The 13,639-nt window shown below is 36.0% G+C and overlaps 1 protein-coding gene across 1 annotated transcript in view; it reads right to left on the bottom strand.

The window, feature by feature from the left end:
- Window positions 1–4,715: 4,715 nt before the first annotated feature.
- Window positions 4,716–13,639, bottom strand: part of MAP4K5 (mitogen-activated protein kinase kinase kinase kinase 5) — a 182,637-nt gene continuing 173,713 nt past the window's right edge. The window contains exons 29-31 of the mRNA XM_042781362.1: window positions 11,165–11,235; window positions 8,261–8,316; window positions 4,716–4,803 (exon numbers count right to left, since the gene is read on the bottom strand). Coding sequence (XP_042637296.1) covers window positions 4,716–4,803; window positions 8,261–8,316; window positions 11,165–11,235 — 215 coding nt within the window. The remainder of the gene's footprint in view (window positions 4,804–8,260; window positions 8,317–11,164; window positions 11,236–13,639) is intronic.

A 13,639-nucleotide genomic window follows, 5' to 3' on the forward strand; every position in this document is an offset into this window, starting at 1 on the left:
TTGTTTATTGCACATATATGGATACATAATTATTTATATTGACAGTACATCTAGCTGTTTTTCTAAATTCACTTTTAACTGCTACATAAATTTCTAATAAATATGGCAGTTTTATTCCTTTCCAAATCCTTTTTTTTTTTGGTTTTCTTCATTTACCGAACTGGTTAGAACCAACAGTACAACAAATAACAAGTCGTGAGAGTGAGAATATTTGACTCATTCTTGATGTCAACACAGCAGATTCTTATCAAATGTTTCTTGTTTTCCTTCTAATTAAGATCTATTTGGAACAGTCTGAAATTCTTTGTAAAATCTAGAACAATCCCTTCTGCTAGGGTTAGTGTGGGAGATTTCTTGGATCTTTGTAATTCACTTGCCACTAGACAAGTTCTCTTCTTCTTCAGGATGCTGGCTGGAGAAATTAAGTATTACTCAATCATTTCCCACTATGGGAAGATGAAGATTTAGGTCACGTTTCTCCTTCACCACCACAACATGACGTCATCTTCCAATATAATTGGGATTTTGATTACAATTTTGATAAATATTTAACATTATCATGCCAGTCAACCACTGGCCATAACTTATTTTTTTTTTGCCTAACATTCTGCTCCCATGGAGATACTAGTTCTATTAGATTTAAATCTTAGATAGGTATATGCTTAGAATCAGTCAGTAACTACACTGATTGAACCATGTGCCTTGAATAACATACTCTTGTCCACCTCTCATTTTAGCCACAAAGGCAGTGGACGATTCAATGTGAGCTCAGACTTAAGACTATTTGTGTTCTGCCTCAGGGCCTTCTTTGACACAGAAGGAGCCTACTTGTCTCAATGCAAGCTGTAACTTGGTAGTTCAGGAGATAACACCTCTGGCAGCAACTATGAATTGGAGGGAGGGGAAGAAGTCTGTAGATAAAGGGTCTTAGCCACCTGTCTTTCGAGAGACAAATCTGAGGTTATCACAGAGCTTCCTAGATGACCTGGTGAAATCAAGCTTTCTCTTTCTACACAGCAATGATTTTGGTAATGTTCTTCTATATTGACTTATCTCAGATGTCCCTATTTTCTGAGGTCTTGCAAATAAACTACCTGAACCCATGTTCTTGCCTCAGGCTCTAATTTAGAAAGAATCTTTCACTCTTTGGTAGTTGTCCAACTTAAAATTCTGAGGTGCATCAGGTATTTTACTAATCTTTCTGAAGAAGTCTCTATAGGAGCTTCTGATATGCTTCCATATGTTCTTTTATGTCTGGTGTCATGGTTATCCTTGAGTATCCCACCATCATCTGGGAATTTCCTTTATCTTTTTCCTGTGTGAATCCCAATTTCTGTATCCTAAGGCTTCACATTTTAGTTTATGCCTTTTATCCTGACATTTATTTAATAGTATAGGTGGATGGAGAATTACAGGTTGGAAATAATTCTTCAAAATTGTGAAGGCATTGCTTCTGTTGAAATTTGAAGCTATTCTGATTATTATTTCTTGGTATCTGACTTGCCCGCTTTCTCTGGAAACTGCAGATATTTTCTCTTTGATCCTGCTGTTCTTGAAATTTCATGGTATACTTTGTACAGATAGGTCTATTATATTCTTTGTGTTCTTTCAATCTAGGATCCACTGTTTTTCAGTTCTGGATAAATTTCTTGAAATACTCTTGATATGTCCTCCTCTGCTTTTTCTTTCTCTCTGGAACTCTCAAAGACTGGATATTGAGCCTCCTGTGCTGTTAATTTTCTTAACTTTTCCTCTCTATGGTAGTTACGTTTCTGTGTTAACTTGGCTGGGCCTGGTTGAGTGGCTGGGCAGCTGGATGTAGTATTCCCCATGATGAGACTGGTGTTCAACTCCATGATGGAATCTACTGTGAGCAGCTGAGTAGTTACTTTAGGGATGTGATCTGCTTCCCGTATGTAAGGAGAAGCTTTGGGAAACAGTCTCTAGCTTATGGCACACTTGAACCCTGCATGTAGCTCAGTCGTTGTTCAGCAGCCTGCCATGCTCTGCCGACCTTGGGACTTTCAGTGGACTCAGGTTAATGGCCTGCCTTATGGTTTGGTAACATCAGGACCGTGCCTTTTTACTTATCAACTCTGGGCTTGTCAGTCTCAGCATCCAGCAGCTGTCTGAGTGAAAAAAAGCCTCTAGCTTCAGTGGGCTGGGAGCAGGAGGTGGAGCTAGACCCCAAGGTTGAGGGGCTTTCACCCAGCCTCTAGAGCCTGGCACTTTGAACTCTGACTTAAAGCCTCCAAACTGTGAAAGAATAAACTCTTGTTTGTTAAAGCCACTCCATTTGTGGTATATTCCTGTCAGAGTGGCACTAGGTAACCAGAACACTCCCATATTTCCATTTCTTTCTTTTTTCTGAGAAATCTCCTCAACTTTATATTCTATACTTTCTATCAAATGTTCAGTTATGCTATCATATTTTCCCCCCTCAAGAACTTTTATTTTTTAATGCTTTTTTACTATTTTGATTCATGGTTGCAAAATTATTGTGAACTTTTATTTTTTTTTAAATATTTTCTTTACTCTGTGTAGTCTCTTTCCTCTAACTCCTTTTTTCTTTTTCATGTTAGAGGCTTTCTCAGATGTCTAATAACTCTTGGTCTTTTGCTCATTTTTAAGAGATTGACTGTAAGCTCTGGACATACAGGGTAGTGGGCATATTGACTGTGACTTTCACTGTAGAGTGACCTAGCTGGGCCATTTAGCTAGGACACCTCTGACATAAGGATCTTAGGTTTTTCCATTTGTATTCATCAGATTTCACAGAGAAGAGCCTTTCAATATTCTTGTAGGAACATGAAGATCTGGCTGCCAGGATTCATTGAGAGAAGGAGGCTGTTGGTGTTTGTATTCAGTATGTAAATATTCCCTGTACTGAGTACAGCCCCCTGCTATCTATTGTATCCAGTGTCCCCCAATCCAAACCAAAACCAAACTCACTGTCACTAAGTTGATTACAAATCCTAGCAACCCCACTGGGTTTCTGAGGAAGTAAATCTTTACAGGAGTAGATTGCCCCATCTTTTTTCCAGAGAGCAGCTGATGGGTTTGAACCGCCAACATTCTGGTTAGCAGTCAAATGTCTTGGGCACTGTGCCACCAGAACTCCTTTTGCTCAAACGAGAGACCCCATTTAACATACCCAAAATAAACAGCCACACACTTACTAAAGTCATATGTGCATTTTTAAGGACAAGTACTTAATACTGTATTTGTACAACATTTTATTGTTTGCATATTGCATAGTGAACAGAGTCAGAAGACTCAAGATCTGGCTCAACCACTAACTTGCTGTATGAATTGGGTTAAACTGGGCAAAACTCTTACTTCTGAAAAAAGGACATGATGATAATACCTATTTTACAGAACTGCTAAAGACTGAATGTTTTCCTCTGAAGTAACTGGTCAGAATAAATCTGTAGACTGCTATTGCTAATCCTTTGTTCATCATTTCAATGCTCACTATACTCAATAAACTCACTGAGACAGCAGATACCAATGTTACACTGAATTTTAAATACTAACAATAGCATAAGAAAAACAAACCTCAAAATGGCCCTATCCTATTTTTCAAATACTGGTTTTTATAATACTTAATTATATTATCCCTTCAGGAATTCAATTTCATTTAAAGATATATATTTTTCTTAAACCTACTCAAAATGAATATAATACGTGAAAACCCCATGATTACATGTGTAGCTGTTTTTACAACTATCCCCTCTGGTAGAGTATAAGTCAAATACATATCATGGACAGTTAAATACTTTTTTCTCCTCCATTAGGGATGACAAGATATATGAAAATTAATTTCTTATGCATTATCCCTAATGTAAAATAAAAAATCACAGGTATATTATTCTGCTTGTCAAAAGTACATATACAATGTAGTCACCCTTAGATATATATACACCCTTTCCAGTATTTAAACCATCATCAGTATCTTCTGTATGAACCCCTCCAACTATGTGTAGTTGAAAACATGAAATCCCTTTTAAGGCAATTCTGCATGAAATTACATTATAAAATACTTTTCTTAAACAAAATTGCATGTGTGTATTGAACCCCCAAGCACAATGTCCTTAACCCCTTGAAGTACTACTCCTAAAAGGTTAACAAACTTTTTATACATTATAAAAAAATTTAAGCTGCTCTGCAACCCTCATTTGCTAAAAGTTAGATACAATACACCACTCCAGCAAGAGATTAATAAATAAGGATTAAATACCCTATCTTACAAAAACATACAGAATGGCCAATGTAAAAATGAAAGCCTTGTTTGATAATTTCTTTATGAAATTATGTTCAGTAAGAAGGAATAGGATATCATATAAAATGAGAAAACTGTTCCTCAATTTATCTGTCTGAAGATAATCATGAGTTATCTAAAAGTATGGCACCCTTGTTATAAACATTATTATTATTATTATTTAAAAAGACTGTGTTTCCTGGAACTAAAGAGAGGACTATTTATCTAATAGCTTTTATTAAGCAAACTTGATATAACCACCACACAGTGGCAAGAGATAGAATAGCTGTTTCCAGCTACAGAAAATACTGACTTCTACCCAAGTATAGATCATTGAGATAACCCATAACAGTTAAAGTAAACCACAGTGCAGTTTGTACTAAATTTCCTTAAAATATTTTGCTTTCATATGGAATATATTCATTTCCTGTTATTTGAGATCAGTTTCGGTTGCTCAGTAACTATTTTCATGTCCAGCCAAGATGTAGAGATTGCTGTGTGCAGTAGGATTTTCTGTTGGTCTACTTTCCAAAACGACAACCCTGCAATTAAACCAAAAGAAAAGGTATGTTTAAGAGTAAAAACAGAAATTGCATGCTTTAAATACTAACATCAAATAAGGAAAGAATATAATTGATAACAGTCTTATAAGATTAAATAAGGATCATAGATATATAGTCAAATTCAGCTTTACATCTTATAGCTTAAAAACACAACTGATTAAGAATTACTGAATTTATGAACATTTCAGGTCAGTCTGATTACTTCATTCCAGCTATGACACAAAAGTATTTGGTCACTCACATATGCCAACAAAAGATATAATAATGCTTTAGGCATTTACACTAAGAGGAAGGGGGTAGAATATGGGCTGAGGGAATAAAACAGGACTCTAAGATACATGTATTGGAATGGGCAAATATGCTGCAAAAGACCTCTTTAAAGTGTTTAAAAGCAAAGACGTCACTTTGAAGACTAAGGTGCACCTGACTCAAGCCATGGTATTTTCAATTGCCTCATATGCACGTGATCGCTGGACAATCAGTAAGGAAGACCACAGAAGAACTGATGCATTTGAATTGTGCTGATGAAGAATACTGAATATACCATGGACTGCCAGAAGAATAAACAAATCTGTCTGGGAAGAAGTATAGCCAGAATGCTCCTTAGAAGTGAAAATGGCTAGATTTTCTCTCTTGTACTTTGATCATGTTATCAGAAGGGACCAGTCCCTGGAGGATATCATGCTTGGTAAAGTAGAGGGTCATTGAAAAAGGGAAGACCCTTAATGAGATGGATTGACACAGTGGACGGGTTTAAGCATAGCAAAGATTATGAGGATGGCACAAGACCAGGTAGTATTTCATTCTGTTGTACATGGGGTCACTATGAGTTGGAATCTACTTGACAGCACCTAACAACAACAAGAGATACCCATCCATCTATCCACCCAACCATCCATTTCAAGGTATTTGAAAATAAATAGTTAACAAAAAAAAAAAATGATCAAATAGGGATCCTCTCCCTTGTCCCTGGAACAAGGGCAAGGAAAGAGTCCAAATGATTGATAAGAAGAAAAAACTATCAATAAGTGCCACATCACAGCATTTAAACTGTCAGGGGGAGAAGTTTAGGAACAAAATAGTAAATAATATATGCATGCAGAGAAAGTATGGGAGGGCAGTGGGAGGAAAATAGCATATATACTTTATGAATTTTCTACAACTAGCATGTATTCCTTCTGTAATGGAAATAATAAAGAAGTATTATATACTTTACATTATGCATTACAGAAAAAAGGGTAAAATCAAAATATCTATAATCCAATCAACCAGGGTTGTTGTTGTTGTGTCTGTTGATTCTGAGTCATAGTGACCCTATAGGACACAGGAGAACTGCCCCATATGGTTTTCTAGCCTGTAATCCTTATGGGAGCAGATCTCCAAGTCTTTGTTCTTTTCTCCCCAGGACCTTCTATTGGGTCTGAACTGCTGACTTTTAGGTTAACAGTCGAGCACTTAACCACTGTGCCACTGGAGCTCCTTAGCCAGTTAGTATTTTGCCATATTTAGTATTTTTTCTAAGTGAAATTTCTATATTTAAACATCAAAACAATTATTTAACCACTTTTAAAATTAAAATAAATCAAATAATTTAGTTAAGATACCCAATGCCTTCAAGTCAGATCTGACTCATAGCAACCCCTCCTTGGGTTTCCAAGGCGGTATCACTACGGAAGTAGATCACCCAACCTTCCTTCTGAGGAGTGGCTGATGAGTTTGAACCGCCGGCCTTCTGGTTAGCAGTCAGATGCCTTAGGCACTATGCCACCAGAGCTCCCTTGGTTAAGATATATATCTCAAAATCAAGGAGATGCCCCAAAAAGAAGACAACCAGAACAGGGCCATAGTTTCATTTTTCAGGGCAAACAATGACAGAGAATGGCAAGACAATATAGAAAAGCAAGGAAGGAGGAGAAAATTCTGGGGAGAGGGAGCAGAGTAAAACAAGTGACAGAGAAATGGCTTCTGATAACTACCAACTCACTCTCAACTAAGCAGAATTCTCTCATACTGTGTCTCATTAATGTGCGAATTACATCAGGATCATTGGACACAATTCTTTTGTCAGCCCTTCCTGCAAAAGCAAAGAACTTTAGTTCTTCATTCTAACTCTAGAGTCCTTTACGAGGTAGTCTCAAATCGCACCCGCACCCTTCTTTTTTAAATCGACTCCAGTTACTAACTTGTCATACCCTTTTCTACTAAGGTAGTCGTCATTTAAAAAACAATCCTTGTTCTCCTTACAAAAGTCTCTCTAAAATTTTTATGGAGTCATACCTCCACTTTTTCCCTCACCTTTCCTCCAGAGTCTACATTTAAGTAATGATTTTGTGACTCAACTGAACTTGAAGACCAGAGGTTCTTAATCCTTGCCTCAGCACTATGAATACTACTCTAGCCAATTTTGCTGTAGTAACAACATTTGATAGGAAAACAGGAAGAAATGGGTAATTTATTAGTCATTATTCTTATTAGGTGCCATCAAGTCAATTTTGACTCATAGTGACCCCATGTGACAGAGCGGAACTGCCCCATCAATTAGGTTTTCTGGGCTGTAATCTTTATAGGAGTAGATCACCAGAGGTCTTTCTCCCTCAGAGCCACTAGGTAGGTTTGAATCGCCAACTTTTAGGTTATCAGCTGAATGCGTAATCATGTGTACCACCAGGGCTCTTTACTTTAGTTACGCATATATAAAAACAACCTAAACCAAACCTACTGCTGTTGAATCAACTCTAACCCATGATAACCCTATAGGACAGAGCAGAACAGCCCCATAGGATTTCCAAAGCTGTCAATCTTTATGGAAGCATACCACCACATCTTTCTCACATAGAGTAGCTGGTGGGTTCAAACCACCAGCTTTTTGTTTAGCAGCTGAGTACTTTATCACTGTACCACCAGGGGTTTATCATTAGTTATAGAGGTTGATGATATAGATTTGGGGGAAGCTTTTTTTTTTTTTTTTTTCTTCATTCATAAAGTAACTTGTCTTTCATTTTGAACACAAAGAAACTATATAATTTTTTCTCATTTTTACTGACATCAGAAACAAGAGTTGAACATTTTCTGATATAAAGCAAATGTCAGGAAGTGCATCTTCTGTTGGATTTATACAGTAACAGTTAACAGAAAGTAACGTAGCAGGAAGAAATGATGAAAACAGAGGAGACTGAAATATGTCTATAAACACCTGTATCAACACTTTTGTCTTGGTTGACTGTAACTGTCTCTAGAATCCTGATCTCACATTGACCAAAGAATTGATTGATGAATTAAAGTATTATTCATTCTCAATAAAGAGACTGAGAAATTCATCTATGTTGCTCAGTCCTGTCAGAGTTTTGTTTGAAACACAGTCACAAGTTGACAGCATACTTAACCATATAACCTTTGAATACTTTTGGTAATTACCATAAAACAACTGAACTATTACCTGTCTGATCCTAACAAGCGGAAAACTCTTGTTTCATCTGAAATCTCCTGGGTAACCTATTAAAGAAAATACATGTCAGGTAATAGTGTATCTCTTATATTGCTTAAATAACAATTTAAAGATCCATTCATATAAATAATTATGAAATGAAATGAATAATTTTGATACTTTTATCTAATTGCCTATTAGAAATGAACCAACATTTATGGAACATCTAGTATGGGTCAGGCATTTTCCTTCTAAGAACTGTTTGGGAAATGTATTGGAATTCTCACATTACTGAAGGAGAAACTAAGGCTCAGACAGGTTAAGTAGTAACTTGGTAGACCCAAGATTTGAATAATGGTTTGCTTGACTGCAGAGCCCGACTCTTTTTTTTATCACAGTACAGATGTGTGTGGTGCATTGTACTGTATCCTGTGGCCAACCTGATTTCAATACAGGTATGGTGGACACTCCCATGCCTCATATTAAGTGTACACTGCAGGGTCCTGCTGTTCTGTTTTCTCTAAAGCTACATACAGAAGGTGCTCAGCTATGCACAGGTACTTCTTCAAAGTGTGGAGAGTTTATATTCTTGAGGGCAATCCACAATGAAAATAGGATAGCAGTTGGTGTGTAAGTGTCCACCTATCATCTTCAAATGAGTCAATCCTGAGGTGTGTTCCACACTCTTCCTCAGTGGTCCCTATGGGATTAAGACCCAGTTGCCTACTGTGGGAACAAGTTTATTCATGAACTCTTCATTGATTTTGTTCCCTCTTGCATTTTATATTCCTGATGCTATCACTCGTTTTCTAGAATCTACACCCCTCAAATGGTCTGCACTTGTATCTTTGTCTTTGGGTCTGTTTTTGGTACCCTTATTGACATAGTTAGGTTCCAAAGACCAGGCCAGTATGCGAAAATAGGTGTTATGCCAAAATAGGATCACCACCTCAGATCACAAAATAGAGGATGACTACATCATTACATTATTGCCAAATTACATCATGACATAACTGCCTAACCACTGAGAATCATGGCCAAGTCAAGGTGTCACGTAACCTTAACCTTCATAGCCAGCATTACTCTTGCCCCATAACTCAGTAACTGTTACTGCCTGACACAGGTCATTTATGTGCAAAATGTTTGGCTAGGTTTTTTCTTTTTTCTTTACCATTATCATAAATGTGAAACGTTGGATAACGAAAGAGTTGATAAATGAGGAGTAGGTATATAAAAATAGTTCAATATCAAGGAGTTACAGCCTAACTGGTAAGACAGAATTAATAAACTTGAATCAGAAAATAAACTAAGTACTATACTAGATGAAGCTGATTTTCAAAGCAGTAAGTTCAGACATGTTCCAATCATTGTGGACTATAGTGGTTGACTATTACTTTATGAAAGAGGTTACAACTTCAGGAAGACCCAAGCTGGAGGATGAAAACATAATCAGAAAGGGATGCTAAGCAAGATGAGTTAAAATAGGTGGTTAAGATATAGAATTTGTACTTAATATGGTGAACGACGGTATCTTCTGTAGAATTCTAACCACAGGAGTGACATGATAAAAGCAGCATTTAAAGACAATCTTGGAGCAGTAAGTAGGACTGTTAAGCTTCCTCAAGTGCAGTGTCCTGGTGTCATTTAGGTGTATGGGTGAATAACTAGATAACCTGACATATTCCAAGACAGCTAATTTATGTTATTTTCTCCTAGAAGCACTCTAATTCTGCATTCATCTAAGATGTGGAGATACTCACTGATATATAAATAAGGGTGTGGCTAAAACAAAGTAGATTCAAGCAGAAAATTTTGAGCTTTAAAATTCACAAATATGTGGTCTGTAAGAATTACACAGGTACTCACACAAATGGGAAATTTCTCCGTTAGTATTATCTTTAACTATCCCATCTCCTGTATGAAATGTATCCTGATTATCTAAGCTAAAAGTGATTTTTAGAGATCTTTCAAATGTAGGTACTGCCACTTAACTAGCTGTGCAATTATGGCAAGCTACTTTACGGCTGTATGCAAATAAAAATGGGAATACAAGTCATACCTACCTCACAGGATAGGTTTGAGGTTTAAATGAGCAAATATATGTAAAGTGCCTGGAACATAGTAGGTATTTCTATTATTTATATTTATTTCATTATCTTTCAAAATGATATAATAGTAGAATTCTAACCATAGGAGTGACATGATAAAAGTAGAATTTAAAGACAATCTTGGAGCAGTAAATAGGACTGTTAAGCTTCCTCAAGTGCAGGGACCTGGTGTCATTTAGGTGTACAGGTCAGTAACTAGATAAACTGACATATTCCAAGACACTTCGTACTTAGTACTCAATGAGTATTTACTAAATTAATTAATTTTCTTAGAATTTTCCTTAGTCCTGTAATCTAACACATTTTAATTAGTAAAAATTTAGAATTTTAATTAGTAAAAAATCTATGCACTTGTAGCTTATGGACAAGGCTATAAATTTAAAGCAAGGACCATCTGTATCTAAGCTTAGCAATCATATTTATAAACTACATATTAGAGGACTGTAAGCTTGTATTTTGTAATTCCTTATGGCCATGAAAATTTAAAAATACAATACAAAACATATTTGAAGAAAAATACTAGTTCTTTTGCTCTACCAGTTCATAATATTAAGGTCACTAAACATAGTAATGAAGTTCATAGAGAAAATGAATAAATCATAGTGACCCCTCCTTGGGTTTCCGAGGTGGTATCTCTACAGAAATAGACTGTCTAATCTTCCTTTCAAGGAGTGGCTGGTGGATTTGAACTGCCATCCTTCTGGTTAACAAACAAATGCCGTAGGCACTACACCACCAGAGCTCCTAAAATTAGCATATTAATATTTAAAATCTTTAGTAGGAATAACTGCAGGCTGACAAACCTTACCTCATCTGACTTGAAGCTTTTACCCTGCATCCCATGTTTCCAGAAAGCCAAAACACTGTCTTGAAGGCATACTAAAATGATAAGGGAGAAATGAAACTAAAATGAAGCACAGAGTAATTAACTATAAACTGTCCTTAACTATTTTAATAAATGATAAATAATGTAAGGCTGTTCAAGTGTTTGAAGCAAAATTCCACTATCTAGACCATTAGTTCCCAAGATTTTTATGGCAAAGCTACACCTAAGTTGAAGTAATTTATTGAGGCAGGGTTATGCAAGTTTTTCAAAGATATAATATAACAGGCATTTATTTAAAATCGGACAATTTCTGATAAGCTGGATATCAGCATTTTAATTTATCTCATATGCTGAATTTTTTTAAATAGGTGAAATCATAAAAACGTAATTTTTTTTGGGAAAAAACATGGTTACTTAAATAGTTATATATGCAGAAGTATCAAGGAAAAATCTTTTATTTATGTTCACATTTTTCCTGGGAGCTCTGGTAGCGTAGTGCCTAAAGCACTTGACTGCTAACCAGAAGGCTGGCGGTTCAAACCCACCAGCCACTCCTTGGAAGGAAGATGGGGCAATCTACTTCCGTAATGATAGTGCCTTGGAAACCCAAGGAGGGGTCACTATGAGTCGGATCCAACTTGACAGCACATAACAACAACAATGACAACAACATTTTTCCTATTGCAAAATTCATTTTTTTAAGATAAAACTGATTCATAGCCTAAAATTTAACCACACACCAAATACTTATGATCTATGAGCCAATTCTTGCATTGAATCTATAAAAAGGTAATGTAAGGATGTTCTGGAAACACAATTTAGCTCAATAAAAGTATTGTATAATAGACAAATCACGTAAGTTTCATGAAATGCTACAAATGAAAAAAAGTTACTAGTTTATTCTTTAAAATGCATTTTATTGAAATATAATTTATGTACAGTGAAATAAAAAAAACTAAGGTGACATGGGTCAATGCATTTTTTTTTTTTTTGGCAGTGTTCCCCTCCTCTCCTACCCCTGGCAACCAACAAAGAAAGTTTCCCTCCATATATAAACCTTTCCTTGACCCTCCACAACAACAAACTAATATTATATTTGTCCTTCTGTGATTGACTTATGTCACTCAGCATAATGTCCTCCAAGTTCATCCATATTATATGGTGTTTTGTAGACTCTATATTATTCTTTTGTGCTACATAGCATTCCATTATATGTATACCATAGTTTTGTCATCCACTCTTCTGCTATAAATCTTAGAGATAAGTCCCTTGCCAGATATGTAATTATTGGCAAATATGATTTGTTGCTGTCATTTTTGTTATGTGCTTTTTCGTGGTGTTGCTTTCTTTGTTCCATATAATTTCTATGCTGGGCTCATTTTGTTTATGAATTGTGTTATCACTTCCTTCATTGCTATTGTTTTAGTATTTGCTGAATATTTACGCTGGTCTATTTTTGACACGAAGGTTTATCATTTTCCTTTGAGGTTACCCTGTAATTTATAGTTTTCTTCTCAAGTTTAGAACAGTCTGTTCTATCTTGTAGTTGTCTTGACTTCCCTACCATCTACAAGTTCTGTAATGACACAATTTTTGGTTTGTAGTTATCCTCATTTGTCAATTGATGTCTCTGGTTCCCTGTTTACAATCTTGTAGGCTTGTTTACTTTGGATACTTCTATAGCTGGGTTGGTTTCTGGGTTACATCATGTGTGTTAATGGTCAGTTGTTGCTAGCTGTTGTTGCTTCTCTGTCCAAAGGATTCCCTTTAGCATCTCTTGTAAGGTTGGTCTGGTTTTAACAAATTCCCTTAATTTCTGCTTATTTGGAAATGTCCTAATTTCATCATCATATTTGAGGGACAATTTGCTGGGTACATAATTCTTCGTTGGAAATTTTTCTCTTTCAGTGTTTTATATATACCATCCCATTGTCCTCTTGCCTGCGTGATTTCTGTCAAGAAATCTGAGCTTAGTCTTATTGGTTGCCCCTTGTAGGTAACCTTTTGTTTTTCACATGCTGCTCTCATGATTCTGTCTTTGGGTTTTGGTAAGTTTGATAATGATATGTCTTGGTGATTTTCTTTTGGGATCTATCCTGTTTGGGGTTTGTTGGACTTCCTGAATGGATATATTCTTATCTTTCAACATACCAGGAAAATTGCCAACAAATCTTCAACAATTCTCAGTGGTTTTATTTGTCTCTTCCTCTTCCAGAATTCTGATTACACGTAGGTTATTCCTTTTGATGGTATCCCATGTGAACCTTACGCTTTCTTCATTTTGTTTTGATCTTTTTTCTGATTGATCCCTTTCCAAAGAAGTATTCAGGTATTTGCCTTCAATCTCACTAATTCTGTCTTCCATCGATTCAGTTCTGCTCCTTTGTCCATTCAATGTCTTATCTATTTCTGAAAATTTAGTATTAATCTTCTGGATTTCTGTGTGTAGATTTTGTA

Source organism: Orycteropus afer, unplaced genomic scaffold (genome assembly GCF_000298275.1).
Source record: "Orycteropus afer afer isolate SDZICR_OR568_19922 unplaced genomic scaffold, OryAfe1.0 scaffold00111, whole genome shotgun sequence".
NCBI lineage: Eukaryota > Metazoa > Chordata > Mammalia > Tubulidentata > Orycteropodidae > Orycteropus > Orycteropus afer.